This window comes from Nothobranchius furzeri, chromosome 12 (assembly GCF_043380555.1).
Source record: "Nothobranchius furzeri strain GRZ-AD chromosome 12, NfurGRZ-RIMD1, whole genome shotgun sequence".
NCBI classification, from domain to species: Eukaryota; Metazoa; Chordata; class Actinopteri; order Cyprinodontiformes; family Nothobranchiidae; genus Nothobranchius; species Nothobranchius furzeri.
In genome coordinates, this window is record NC_091752.1 from 58,262,488 (window position 1) to 58,277,845 (window position 15,358).

Consider the following 15,358-nt stretch of genomic DNA (forward strand, 5'->3'; position numbering starts at 1 on the left):
ATATCATCCACAAGAGGATGAAATTCATTCAAGTAGGGCTGATGTGGTGCCATAATGCTTTCACTCAGCCTGCTGAGGTCCAAGCACTGAACAAGTGATGGAACCTGAAGACACATCTCGTAAATAATAACGAGTAAAGGAACAGGGTGAAGCCCATGAAGCAGCCTGACAAATGTCTTCTATCAACACACCACTGTGGAGTGCCATAGAAGAGGAAATCCCTCTGGCTGAGTGAGCCCTGAGTGTCTCAGGAGGATCCCGCCCTGATGATGTGTAAGCGAGTGAAATGGTGTCACATAGCCAGTGTGAAAAACGCTGGGTCGACAGCGCCTGCCCAAAGGAAGAGTCTCTGTAGTGCACAAACAGGCTTTGTGAGCAGCGAATCCCTGAAGTGCGTGACACATATCGTGCGAGCGCGCGAACCGGGCAGAGAAGGTGGGAAGCCGCCTCCTCATCAGAATTATGGGGAGGAGGAAAAAGTTCAGCCAATGAAATTGACCTGGATTTGAAGGAAGTATTAATGTTTTTGGGCACAAAGGCTGGGTTGGGGCATAAAACAGCAGAACAGCCATCTTCCCGGATCCTGAGGCATGCAGGAGCCACTGAGAGGGCAGTTAGGTCGCTCACCCTCTTGACTGATGCCAGCGCCAGCAGCATGGCAGTTTTGAGTGACAGGAACTTGAGTGAGACCTGGTCCAAGGGTTCAAATGGGGCTTCAGATAAGCCGCGCAGAACCACCGTTAGGTCCCACTGAGGAAATAGCCGCGCACTGTGTCACCGCGTGTGGTCGCGATAGCGCCATGACATCCCGTCCCACCCTACGTTGTGGGGGGAGCGGGATGTGTTGGGCCTGGCTGGAAGCTAGGGCCAGTGCGCAAATGGAGCGCACCCTTACAGCTGGTCGTGTAATATGACTGACTGCGTGAACATGCAGGTGTGTCGCAGTGCTTGGTGTGGTGAACATGTGTGAGGATTCTGCAGAGGACTGTAGGACTGTGCTCTCAATGCGACGTTTTTTGGATTTTATTTCAAAACCAAAATCATTCACAGAGTTAACATTGCAGTCAGAAGCACACACATTCCCCCAACGAGTCATTTTCGTGGTTGCTCTCGGCAAGGTTCTTGCGATTATGACGGCCAAGACGGTGTCTGTTGGCTCTTTCAAAACCATTGGCTGCCAACTCTCTGGTCTCTGTAGGGCGGGCGGAGCAACTGGGCGTCTGAAGTTTCTGCGCCGTTCGTCCCATCCTCTGGAGGAACGGCCGGAGTGAGAGGCAGACCGAGGGTGGACCAGGTCTCACACCGTGGCTGACACTTCAGCTGTCTTCTGAGCCCTCTCGATGACGCTCCTAAGATGGGGACCAAACAGAACGTCAGAGGTGATGGGGCCTTCCAGCATCTCTCTGTGCAGGTGTTCAGGAATGGAGGGCAGGGCCTTGAGCCACAAGGCCCGCTGGATAAGGGTCCGCCAGGCAGCAATGCAAGCAGAACCGGTGAGTACAGCAGCTTACAGATTGAGAATGGCATCAGCAGTTTTAGCAAAGATGGTTTTCGACTCGTCAGGAACGTCAAGCTCTTCCACCATTTTGGAAATGCCAAAGGCAAGAAGGGCAATGTTATTTCCTGCGGCGACGATCTGCAAGGCGCACTGGTGTGCGTGACCGCTGAGCTGCGTCAGCAGCTGGTCATGCTTAGAAGTGGGAACTGCTCGCGGGCCAGCGAGGTGGTTCTTGGCGCTAAACAGCGAGGCCAAGTCCGGCTCCAGCGGAGGAATGGATGGCCAGCCCTGGTCGGAGAGGCACTCGACCTTGGTAATGGGCACATATGTGGAAATTGGCACCTTGAGCTTAGCAGGTTCGGAGAAGACGGCGGACCAGCAGCAGCAGCTCATGGCAGCGGGGAAGCGCGGCCAGATGGGGTCTGGACAGCGCGTTTGTGTTGCCTCGAAAATTCCCTCCATATCATCTGCCTCAGGCAGAGCCGTTTCTGGCACGGCTAGCCCATTGCGGACCGCAGCCGCGGAGATGATGGCAGGCATCTCCTGGAGCAGTGCTCTAACTGCTGGCAGGGAGGAGCGAGAAGGCACTGGAGTAGAGGAGCCCACTGAGGGAGGCTCGTCGACCTCCGTGTTGTCCAGGAGGGAAGAAGGGCTATGGCAGCCAGCCTCGCCATACTCCTCACTGTCGATGACATCGTCCAGTCGGTAGGAGCCAGCCGGCCCCTGGCCGATGTTGAAGAACTGAAAGGCCTTGTCCAGCGAGTATGTGTCAGCCACCGGAATTTCCTCGTCGGCGGCGGGGGTGAAGTACTCGACCCGGCGGATGTTTTCAGCCACGGGCAGAGCGACACAAAACGGGCAAGAGGCCTGGGGGGTCAAGGCCAGGCCAGCGTGATGAGCCCCGAGACAGACCTCACATTTGACGTGCAGGTCGCAGCTGGAGATGGAGCCCGTCTGGCAGGCTGGGCATCGCTGGACATGGTAGGTGAGTAGAATGCTTCTTGGATAATTGCTCTTTAAAGAAAGCTCTTAAGCTTGGCTTGAAGAAATAACAGAGGCGAACAGTGGAATTGCTCCACTTATATACCCACAAGGGGTGCCCACCATTGGTGGGCGTACATTTAAGCTCTTCATGATTGGCTGAGATCATCATTCCAATAGCAGCTAGCTTAAGGGCTAAGACTAGATGAAATAGAACATAGTTTAACTGAACGTAACTGAACTGATAAGTATCAGACAAAACAGAAAAGTTATTGATTAGTTTATTCATCATCCTCCTGTGCACTGAAACCACTGAAGTCATCTTCTTCAGTGTCGGAGTTGAACAGCCTCAGAAGAGTTTTGTCACATACCTTTTCTGTGGCGATGTCAGTGTCGCTGTCCGTGTTGCTGTCATCATCCCCGGGTGAAGCTGGCTTGAATGAGTTCTTCCCGCTGCCATCTCCAGCGCCGAACCATGGATTCATTCATGCCAAGCTTACGTGCGGCAGCACTGTTTCCCTCCTTTACTGCCAGATCGATGGCCTTCAACTTAAATGCGGCAACATATGAACTCATACGTGTAGTTACCATGATGAGGGGGTATGGATTAAAAAAAAATTCTTCATCGTGCCGGCTGCTTGCATGTGCTAAATTAAAATGAGCACTTTCTTCGATTTCCACTTTTGACTTCCAGCTGTTTCACTTTCTGCTAGAGCGCCCCCTGGCTGGTGAAGGAAAATCTTCAGTAAAGCCGCACCTCATTATAAGCCGCATGGTTCAAAGCTTGGGGAAAAAGTAGCGGCTTATAGTCCGGAAAATACGGTAATCATAACTGCAGAGAACATAACAAACACACAGCTGCCTGCCTTCGAAAACCCACAAACATCCTAAAGGACTCAACCCACCTTGCTAACTATCTCTTCAAACTTTTTCGGTCTTTTTACTGTTTATTACAAGGTTCATAAATAATCATCATAAATAACCATCATGGTTCATTATAAATGTATTTAATTACTGAAATGACTTATTATTCTTTGGTCAATAATAATTAATATTTATGATCATCAGTAATGTTTGATCAGTTACCAGAAGGTCATGTTCACGTGTACACGACTGAATCAGGGTAAAGGTAACCACCTCACATGTCTTTGCTCCATAACCAAAGCTTTCTATCTCTGAGAGGGCGTGTTCTGACATTTTGTTAAATCCAAAAACTCCTCAGTTCAAGTTCAGTTCTTGAACCAACAAGACACTCTCCGTGGCGACGACAGTCCATGGGGATAAGGGTCGGCCGCCCGAAGCCTCCACTTAAGCTGTTCTGTCACGCCGATAGAATTGCTCCAAATAAACGCCACTTGCACCAGCTGACGCAAAACTCCTTCAGAGTTGTTGATTTTTTGAGACGCAACTAGTTTCATCAGTCGTTGTGACCCGGAGGCATCTCAGGACCGATTTGGTCGCACCAAGGTCCTCCTACCAACCTCGTGCTTGGGGGTTCATCATCTCCACCTGACATCTCAGATCCAGAAGAGGGTCTCCTGACTGGGTGAGGTAGACACTTCCAACAGATGGCGTCTGTATGCTGTTCTCTCTAAGGAACAACTTAGTTAGCTGCAAAACAACTTCTCCACCCAGAACGCGCTTCTCTCTCTGAAAGAAATCTTCTGAGATTCCATCCACACAGCCAAACATACGCATTCCACTTTAGTTTCCACCCAGACACAGGTTGCTTTTAATACCAAGTTTTAATATCAAAGCTGTTATAAATTGTCATTTTTAAATTGTCACTTTCAAATTGTCAACTTTAAATTGTTAGTAATAAATTCTTAACTTTTTAAACCTGACTCTTCTTTGAAATGAAACACAGAATGGTGTATACTTGGTTATTGAATAAGCAAAGATTCCATCAAGTCTTCTGTTTAATAAATAAACTTTTGCTATTAATTAAATTTCTTAAATTAAATATTAATCTTTGGATTAAATATAGACCAAGACAGTTGGTGTATGAACTTCTATCGATTGTATAAATATCCTGGGTATTTATACATGATATAAGCTTCATATGCTAATTGTTGATCTTTCTCAGGATCTAACAAAGCTAATGGCAAACAGCGTTAAATCCTAGTATGTAGATTGTCTACGCTACATCAGTTTGGTTTTACACCTGTGCAATGACAATAAAAATGATCTTGAAACTTGAAAAAAAAACTACTGTGGGTAAGAGAACTTAGGTGCAAAAGAAAAATGTATTTTCTCATTTATCTGACCTCTTTCTCTCAGAGTGGTATTCATCACTATTAGTGTTCATCAGCTTGAGTTAATGCTCATTAAGCAGTGGTGTGCCAGCAGCAATCTGCAGCCTTCAGCCAGCATTTCTTCTTCCAGTAACAGACACTGAGAGAAGGAGCGATAGACGAAGAGCTGAACTGAGCCAGGAAGGATTCGGCAATCTGTGCTGCCTAAGAATACTCAATCTGTGGGAGTTAAAACTGTTTCTACTGATAATGCATACTAGTTTCAGCAAAGAACAACAGCATGAATTATTACAGCTAATTCAGAGTGACTCCATTTAGGATTTTATGTCTCAGATCTGAGCCTCCAAACTCTGACTGCCTGCTTCTTAGATGTTCTCCGTTAAGGTCAGACATGTCCCAGATTTTGACCAAATATCCAGCACACAGGATGTCTTAACTGTGTCAGCGGGGAGAAGCTGTTGAGTGGAATGCCAGGAGGATCTGTGGCAATTTAGAGTGCAAGAGACGAGGTGAGGGGGCAAAAGAGAGGGCACCTCAAAATAAAAACAGGATAAACAAACACCGCGTGGAGAGCATGGGGAGAAAAGGGCTGCTTTTTGAGTTCATGGGCTGTCACTGCTGGAGGGAAAATATCAACCTGTAAAAACTTTAAGTATTGAGGGAGCTGCAGTTTTAACTATATTAAAACATTTTATCCCCCCAAAATTATATTTAAATTACTATCTGATGGCTTAAAAACATTAGAATTAGTTTTTGTTTTACACAAGATAAAAGGAAAACTTCTAATTCGTGATAATTAATTTATAGTTTACATAATGTGTGTGACATGTTTATATAAAATATTTAAAACTTTTTAAAACATCCCTTTTGGAAAGATATGATTAAAACTTTTTTTAAATAAAATCTTCTTGATTATTAAAATTTGCATTTTAAATCAAATGCATCCAAACAAGTGAATAAAAATAAATAAATATATGACTCAAAAGACAACAACTTTTCTTCTTCTGCACTAGAATAAAACAGTATCAGTATCTGACCATGTGATAAAATAAAACCTATAAATAAACACTCTGTGAAGCAACACATTCTCACACCTGAAGCGTCAAAAAGTGACGCTGGGCGACCAAATGTATTTGGATGGGGGTGAGTGGAAGGTTAAATAGCAAGAGGTTAGAGGTTAAATGTCTGTGAAATGTGCAACAAGAGACAAGGTGAGCGCTCTCTACTCAGACCTATCACTGAAGTAGTTTTCCCTGTTCCTGGTGTTTACATGGAAGTAGGAGAGAAGAAACGGATCATGAACACAGTAATTTTGCTTTTTACCTTCGTACCTTGGAGAACATTTTTTTGTAAATATTAACGTGTTTAGGGAACGTTTGGACGTGTGTTAAAGTTACTTAGTTGATTAAATGTAAGCATAAACACATGCTAAGCTAGACTAATTGCTAAGACCAACGCTAGGATGTTTATGTTAGTCACTAATGCATTTTTTCTATTTCTACATATTGTAGTTATGGTGTTAAAAGAACTTCAGTTAGGGAAGCACCTTGGGTGGAGTGTCTTGTGTTTGTTTTAGTGGTTTGCTGGCTAGCAATATGTGCTCTAGGAGCAGCAGATTCTCTCTACACACGGCAAATTCCTAAATGTTCACACGTTGTGCCAAATAAAACTAAAATATCTCAAAAACTAAGCACTGTCATATTTTGATATTTTGAGAGCAGAAGAGTTTGATATATATAATATGTGTATGCCATGTTGTGTAAAGGTTGGGTCATTAAAGGAGCAAAATCCGATAGAGATTTTTACTGACGTTACATTTTAACGCCAATATCAGCAGATAGTACCTTTAGACTGATAATATCGAACATCTCTAGTTAAAATAAGTAAATATAAAGATACAAAGATAATTAAGACCTTACTCATCAGTGAAACTTCTACCTCAGACTTTGACAGTAGAGTTTTTGTGTGGTAATAAATCCCCCCATCTGGAATCTCATGCCACACGTTTGCTGTTAAACATTTTCTGTCTAGATCCACCACTGGTAACATTCAGTCATTTAAGCTGGATTGGGCGTCTGGTTGATGTGCTGTCTGGGGGTTTTCCTGTGGAGGTTTGTTGAGTCTTTGAAGATGTTTCAGGGCTGAAGGATATCCTGGGATGTCAGAATAAGCCTTATTATCTGCACTGATTCAGATAGACTTTTCACACAGAAACAATAAAGCCCCCAGTACTGCATGGAGCTTGAAGAGAAATACCACCCCAGCTACTCGGCTACCACAGAAAGAGCAGAAAACTGTGTGTCAGATGGTTGACAGTTTGTTACTCATCCTCCCCTGTGGTGCTGCCCAACATATTTGTGTTCTTTTCTGTGCTTTGGTTGTTGTCTCTCTTCTGTTTGGATTTTTGCTCACATCTATACTTGAGAAGCACCTTTCCTGCTCCAGTGATCACTCAAGGCTCATGCATCGTATTTCCCCACACAGGCTGGTACCAAAAAGCCTCCACCTCAATTAGAGCCCTGTGGTGCACTAAAAAAGCAGTTGTGTACAATGTCAAATAAAGCAGCTGAAAATTGCTTCTCTTTGAGCTGTATAGTTCACTCAGAGGAAAACAGCAAAGACTGGAACAACTTTAACCACTATGGCAGCAATTACAGAGCCACGAAGGGCAGCAACACAGGAAAACGGTCCGGCCTTAACCGGTGATTATCGGACATTTAGAGGTGCTGGATTGTGAAAAGATTGTTCTGTTTAGCCTGTGCCGTTGAGAACAAGAATAGTTTATTTTTTCCTCTTTCATTAAAATGAAGCTATTTTCACATTTTTTAGATTCAAGGAAATGATGTGGCTCATGCAGCAGTTCTGTGATGCTATTAACATTGATTATTAGGCCGTTTGCTGTGCATCAATCAGCAAGTTCTCCTTCCTCTCTCCTACTTAGACTCATTGTTGGAGATCAAATCAACAGCCACAGTATGTGACTGCCAAACAGAACTCTCATTAGAGAGCAATGTTTACAGTAGGGCTGTACGATTTGAGGAAAAGATTCAATTGCAATGTTTCTAGCAGAAATTGCGATTTTGGTTCAATTCATGATTTTCTGCAAACAAAGGTCCAACATTAGCCTGCCAAGTCATCCTGTTGATTAAGTGAATAGATGGTCTAGATTCTAATCTAGTACAACAAATCATTCACATTAATATTTACCGTTTAATCATACAATAAAAACTGTTAAAGCTATTAATATTTTCTCCCATTATTATCTTTTTTTTATGTGTTTGTGAAGCAACTTGTGCTTTTTATCTAGAGAGGAGCTTTATAAAAACATGTTCTACTCCAAAAATGCATGGAGAAAATCTGTAGGTAGAAATAGCTTTTAAATGTTTTAAATAAAAAAATGCACAGTTTTCCCTGCATCATCAAGGCAGAGTGGCTGCACGTTTTTCGAAGCCGTCTGATAGTTTTTCCTCACTAAAATGTCAGTTCCGTGAGAGAGACGCACGCATTCTGACACCTTAGCTTGTTTGATTTAACATGTGCCATCAGAAACATTCAAACCATTTTTTATAAGAGAAGTTGAGCTTTCAAGTCAACTAAAGTGTGCGACTCCGCACTCGTGCTGATGATGCATAAACCAAGCTTTAGAAATCAGCCTGAACCTGCTCTGATGTGAGAGGAGTCTCTCTCGCTCCCTTAAGCCTGGTTTATGCTTCTCCATCAGCTCCGCAAGAGACAGACACGCACGGATTGACGGAAGCGTTTTGCTCTCATACTTCTCCGTCTCCTGGGGAGTGTTGCAAAGCAATTCCCCGGCAGGACACCAGAGGGCGTAGCGCTGTTCTGTGGTATCCTGTCATGTATCGGTCCAAGATAGTGTGTTTATATTGTGTTTTTTGTGTGTATAAGAGACTTTTAACACAGACATATTTGTCTCTCATTCTCCCACCACTTCATGCGCTCCCCACCTCTAAACCCACGTTTCCTGTCATTTCTGTCCACAAATAAAACACTTGCTGCGCATCTTTTCACTCCTCCAGTCAAAGGGGAATTAAACGTTCATGTTTTTAGAGTTTTTTCGCGAGGTATTCTTCAAGCTTCTCCGTGTCTGCTGCTAGTTATCTTCGGCTCTCTTTGCAGTGGCGGCGCTGTAAACAACAGCGGCGTCCTGACCAATCACGAGCTTGCGTAATCCGTCTCGTTTGACGGATGTTTAAAAAAGTGGGCTCGACTCCGTACGTACTTGCGTGCCTGCCGGAGCCCTACGCAAGGACGGATAATGGCGTTGCGTGTCTCCGCACTGACACAGACGGAGAAGCATAAATCAGGCTTAACTCAACTACGTTCTCTCTCTCTGTCCCGGGCTCACCTACGGTGCCATTATTATCGGCTCTAGCAGTGCTGTGTGTGGAAACATAAAACAGGGAAAATAACCTGAACATGCAGCTCTGTCAGCAGTGGAGCTGGGCTCGGCTCTGGATGGTACAGCCCACCCCCCTCCCCCGCGCTGGCTTTTGCCGCCGCCATAACACAGGGGGAAAACCCCAAATGTGAAAAATAGTTACACAACTGATCCTGGATCAGTCAAAACCGCTAAAACCGCAGCTTTGACGGTCATGTGATCGTACTGTTTGAAATCGCAATTTCGGTCCAAAAACAATAGATCGTTCAACCCTAGTTTAGAGGGGGCTCAGTGCACATCTTTGAGGAGCACCGGGATCGAGCACAATGGAGGAAGACAAAACACGATGGATCCCAACAGGCTGTGATCTACTCTTTCAGGAATTATAAAATTAAGTTTATCAGCTTAAACTCCAGGATGAAAATGTGACATTTCTTTTCTGCTATCAAGGTGATTAGACACTAATGAATTCACTTTGTTTCAGTGCAGCAAATACTCTCCTTGAAGCTTTTTGGCTGAATTTGCATATGACCACTTTTGTTTGTGGCCACAATGATGGACAGTGAAGACAGAAATGCTGGTGTTTGGTAATGATCATTCTCCTGCATGCTAATACCAGAATTTAAGTCGGCTTCTCAGAAGCTTTGTGGACAAGTGCAGAAGCCAATCTTCCTAAGGGCTCATTAAGCACAACTCAACCAATTTACTAACAACATTTTTACTCTAAAAAATGAGCGATAAAGAATGATGTAAACGATTTAAAAGAAAAGTCAGATTTTTCTTCAGAAATGTACCGTCTTTGGGGTTTGAACTATGAGTGTAAATGTTACGTCTCAGTTAGACGTGGTTTTTCTCCTTTACTGGGCTCTACAGCCCGGTGGACGGTGATCAGTAAAGTCCAATTCCTCCTAATTCTTTCAGTCCAACAAGAGAACAGTGTTTGTACTAAAGGCGTGTGCCGTTATCTTTCATGGCTTTTGTTTTCAGGCTTGTCTTTTATTTTTCATTAATTTTCCTGAGTTTAACAATGAAGGTCCCCCATTATTAACTGAACGTCAATCTGTCAGACTGTTTCATGTCAGCAGATTTTGTGAACAGAAAAGACTCACTAGGTAATGGGGGAGATTTGGGCCCATGCTGATGGAAGAACAATGTCTGTCAAAGTAACAAATGAGTGGGAAGAGCTCGATAAAATCCCAAAAGATTCAGACAAATCAGAGCCTCAGAGAGCAAAAACAAGTGACCAACCTGGATGTTGTCGAAGGATGATTTGTTGGTGACGTCATACAGCAGAAGAAGAGCTGGAACAACGAGAAAAGGAAAATTAATTACTTTGAAGAGTTTAACCTTGATGTCTAAAACCAGTTCCAAGCACAACTATTGTTTTGGACCACTAGATGGACTGCTAATTTTGTTTGGTAAAAATTCTCAGGTGAACTTTCTATTTATCATCACTCAGTGGTTCAGGATAAAGATGCATTAATTTCTGTTTGTCTGCAGTAAAACCACTTCCTTTGAGAAAGGATGCATTCAGCTGTCAAAAAGCAAAAAGAGCTTTTTAATGTTCTGTTTTTTTCATGATAAGAGTTAGTATTTGAAAAAGCGTCTAATAGAACGGTGGGACTTTAGCTGACGTTGGTATAATGGAAGGTAATGAGTCAAAAAGCAAAACAAAAATAGGTGGATCACGCTAAACTGATGAGACACCGGAGGTGTGACCAAGTGACTGCTTTAAGTCGTAAGTCACAAGTCTTTCCAGGCAAGCCTCGAGTCAAGTCCAAGTCAAAGACAACCAAGTCCAAGTCGAGTCCAAAGTCAATAATGTGGAAGTCCAAGTCAAGTCCTTAACTTTGAATTTAAGTCAAAATCAAGTCATCTGACCAACTTCAATTAAATGACAATAAATTCCAGAAATAAAGCTTCTTAAAGCTTCATTTATTTGCTGAAACAGAAAGTCCAACTAAAACAGATTATAAACCAAGTGCTGCTGCATTTAGCAGAAAATCACACCCAGAACCAAGAATGATTGATGGTTTCCATGTTGTGCCACTTTTGTGCTAAAATATCAAATATCCTCAAGTCATTAAGTCAAAAGATGCAAGTTGATTCAAGTCGCAAGTCATTGGCGTTCAAGTCCGAGTCAAATTGTAAGTCTTAAAATTTTATCAAGTCATGTCAGAAGTCATTAGAATAATGACTCAAGTCTGACTCGAGTCCAAGTCATGTGACTCAAGTCCACAACTCTGTGAGACACTAAAACAAAGATGAGCAAATTTCAGATGAGGGAACTAAAGTGGGAAAACTATAAAGAAATGTATGAATACTTAGCATTTTTTCTCCTTTTGTAAATTACTAGTCATGTTGGGTACCAGGTGATTGACCCATGACATACAGAATCACCAAAGACAACGGAAGGTAAGATAAATAAGATTTATTAAAATAGAGAGAATAAACATGAACTCAGGGCGCTGCAAAGAAGCAGGAATAACGGCTGATTCGGAGGACGGGTGCTCGGCGGGACGGGATCTAGAGAAGAGAAGAGAGAGAGTATGCTGAGAAGTTTGTGAGGGCAGATGGCAGGAGGATATGAACAGTCTCTGAGGCTTACGTTCTTCAGGATGAAGGGAAGCAGGGGGGAGGGGAGTCAGGTCTGGGTGAGTGGATGTTCCTGGAGGTAGCGGCAGGTGGGGGACTGAGAGCGGGCGACCAGAGGAGGGCAGTGAGATGTGGTGTGAAGATCCAGAGTTATTGTCATAGGAGTAGATGAAGCAGACGGAGACCAGAGCAGACGGCAAATGGGTTAACACTCAAACAGGCGGATTGTTTGACAGAAGTGCAGGCCTGGTGCTCAGATCTACCCAAACTGTAATCAACCAACGTGGAGAAGAGTCACGCTGCTCCTTAATTACTCCGTTGCCGTTATGAAGGTGCCAGACAGCTGGCGAGTCTCAGCCACACCCACCTGCAGGGAAGAAACTCAGGAAAAAACAGACAGAGCAGTACCCAGACCGTGACATTACTAGTGTTTTTATCTGGTAAATTGTATTTTTATGATTAGTTTTTCCCAGATTTTGTTCATTTTTCAAATGGTCATTTGGAAGGAGATAAAATCAAACAATGAAAAATAAAGTATAGGTATTAAACTCTAACCAGCTATAAAAGCGGTGTCACTCATTTTATTGCACCTCAGCATCTGGAAGAACAAAGATAAAATCTATGGAAATCCAGCTCTGCTCGGATTTCCCCGTCCAGGAAAAAGGAGAATTTTGTTGAACTGAAACAGTTTGCTGCTTCGTAATTTTCTGTAATTTTCATTTATGTTGTTTGTATAATTTATCTTTTTCATCCCTGTGGTGTTCACCACTCTGGTCCTCTGTCTCTGTTTAAAAACACCAAGAATTAAAAAAAAAATGACATTTTCACACAAATATGTGGCTTCACACTTTGTACTGGCCACTACGTTAAATCACTGTTGTTTACATGAATGTGTAAAGTATAACATGACTTGATTTGATCCTTGGGTTGGATCAGCCTGTTAGACTTGATTACTTTGGTCTGTTTCACTTTAAAATCTGCAAGTTGGAAAAACAATGTTCTTGTATTATGATTAGTGAAGTTTGTTGTTTGTAAGCAAAATAAAAAATAACATGATTCATATCCAAATGTGAAACCATATTTTAGGGAATGAAACAGAATAAACAGAAACAATATTTAATATGATTTATTGAAATGATCAATGAGAAGTTGATCAATGAGTGAAATAGACGCAGCACTAATGAATAATATCTGAGGACCTTGCAATTTACAATTTATTGAATTTGATCATTTAGACAATTATAATCAGAATAAAACAGCAATCTCAAATTTTTATGTATGCAATGAAATCTTATTTTTATGTTTTTGCCAAAAGCAAATCCTAACATTTCAATATTTTTATTCAGCCAAGTATTCTCTTTTGTAATTCTTTGAGTTTCTGCTCTGTGTGGATTAAATGAAGACAGAAAAAAGATAACGGAGTTTTTCCCACTAATGAAATTCCCAATGACTGTCTCCGCTCTCTCACATGGCAAAGTGCACCGCCATCACCTGAAGTGGATTTTATTGGATCAGTTCAGCTCTTAAAGCAGACAGGAAGGAAAGCCATCAGCATTTAAAAAAGACCTGAGTAGGATGAGTGGACGTCCTGAACAACATCAGTAATGAAAGTCCTGCCTCGGTTCTCAGATGTTTCAGTCCTGAAGTTTCAGACACAAGTCTCTAAACACCATGGTTGACTTTGGCCAACTTCAGACAAATCCAGGCTGTAGATCTCTTTTATCACTAAAATAACGCTTTCTCCTCAGACTAACAGATTTATTTTTATTTATTTTATTTTACTTTCATTTATTGACATTAAAATAAAAATACAGAACTAAATTGCTACAAGCCAAAATGAAAAAGGGGACAGAAAGAAGAAAAACTTATGTTGTCTGCCCCTTTTAACTAAAATAGCATTAATACAAATGAAATGATCATATGATTCTTAAAAAATTTGAACAATATAGTTTCTGGACTGGTTGGCCGACACAACCTCAACCCATGAATTGAAAAGAATAGAGAAAACAAGTTACACAGAAAGAAGCATAAAGTTATAGACCTATATACATACAAATATACACATATGCATACATAGACTTGTTTCCTTTCCCCCTTATTTTTCATCCCCCCCAACCCCCCTCCCCTCACACATTTATGTAACAGATCTATATAAGTTAATCATTTCATTTTTTATCTCTTTTTTTGAAAGTCAATATTGTTTTTGCATTCTTGATATCAGTATTTAATTTATTCCACAATTTAACTCCATATATGGACACACAATCTTCCTGTACGAGTATCCGATGTCTAGGTATGTTAAATAATTCATGTCCCTTTAAATCATATTTGCTATGTCTTTTTGAAAATCTTTTGATAAATCCTGCAGGTACATACCTTTTGTTTGCATTAAACATACATTTTAAAATATTGTAGTCCACCAGATCATAGAATTTTAGTGTTATTAATTTTATAAATAATAGATTGGACGGATCTCTGTAGTTGCTCCTTATGATTATTCTTATTGCTTTTTTCTGCAAGATGTAAATGGAATTTGTGTAAGTTTTATATGTTGTTCCCCAGATTTCAATGCAGTAGTTCAGGTACGGTATGATCAGTGAGTTATATAACAAATAGTGAATTATTATCAAGCAACCCTTTTGCTCTATGTAACATTGCAATTGTTTTAGATATGTTAGTTTTGACACTGTTTAAATGCAATTTCCAAGACATTTTATCATCAATGATGACTCCCAGATACTTGACTTCTTTAGCTCTTATTAATCTCAAGGTCAATGTAACTTTATTAATACCTGCAGGTAAATTTGATTTGCCATGTGACATGAGAATTAGCGCCCAGGTTACACACAGTCACGAAAACACCACATCAATAAAAAGTATAAAAACAATACATGAATAAAAATAAAATAGCCACACCAGACTCATTTCTTATTGAGAATCGTTACTGCCTCAGGAATAAAGCTCCTTTTATACCTCTTGGTCCTGCACTTGGGCAGAATAAATCTCCGTCCTGATGGCAGGAGAGTAAACTGGGCATTCAGTGGGTGGCCCATGTCCCTAACAATAGCTTTGGCAATTCTGTCTACCTGCCCACTGTACAGTTGTGCCACACTTTTCACTTGTTTTCCAAGCAGACGACCCGACCACTTTACTATCCTGTTCAGCGTTTCCTTTTGTTTAAGATTGGCCTGGCCAAGCCATGAGGCTAAGGAAAAGGATAAAACACTTTCAATAAAAGAACAATAAAACATGGACATTATAGTCCTATCCACATGCAATGAGGCCAGTTTTCTAAGGCAGTACAAATGCTGCTGGCCTTTCTTACCCACAGCATCACAGTTTTCCTCAAAATTCAGCTCCCTATCAGTAATTGTCCCCAGATATTTATATGATTTCGCTCAATAGTTTGACCTTTGATTATGGAAAGATCATGCTGTTGTTGTGGCTTTCTTCTAAAATCGATTATCATATCTTTTGTTTTAATTACATTAAGTTGTAGATATGATTCATCACACAGAGATAATCTCATCTGTTGCCATCATTTGAATATGTATTACTAAATATCATAAAACATGATTTGTCACTGTTTAATGATCGTTTGATCCCATCAAACCATAGTTGAACTTTTTT

The 15,358-nt window shown here is 41.6% G+C and overlaps 1 protein-coding gene across 1 annotated transcript in view; it reads right to left on the minus strand.

Annotated features, from left to right (window-relative positions):
• Positions 1-15,358, minus strand: part of LOC107376156 (ras-related protein Rab-26) — a 118,698-nt gene that overhangs the window by 58,774 nt on the left and 44,566 nt on the right. The window contains exon 5 of the mRNA XM_054750593.2: positions 10,382-10,434. Within this exon, the coding sequence (XP_054606568.1) occupies positions 10,382-10,434 (53 nt within the window). The remainder of the gene's footprint in view (positions 1-10,381; positions 10,435-15,358) is intronic.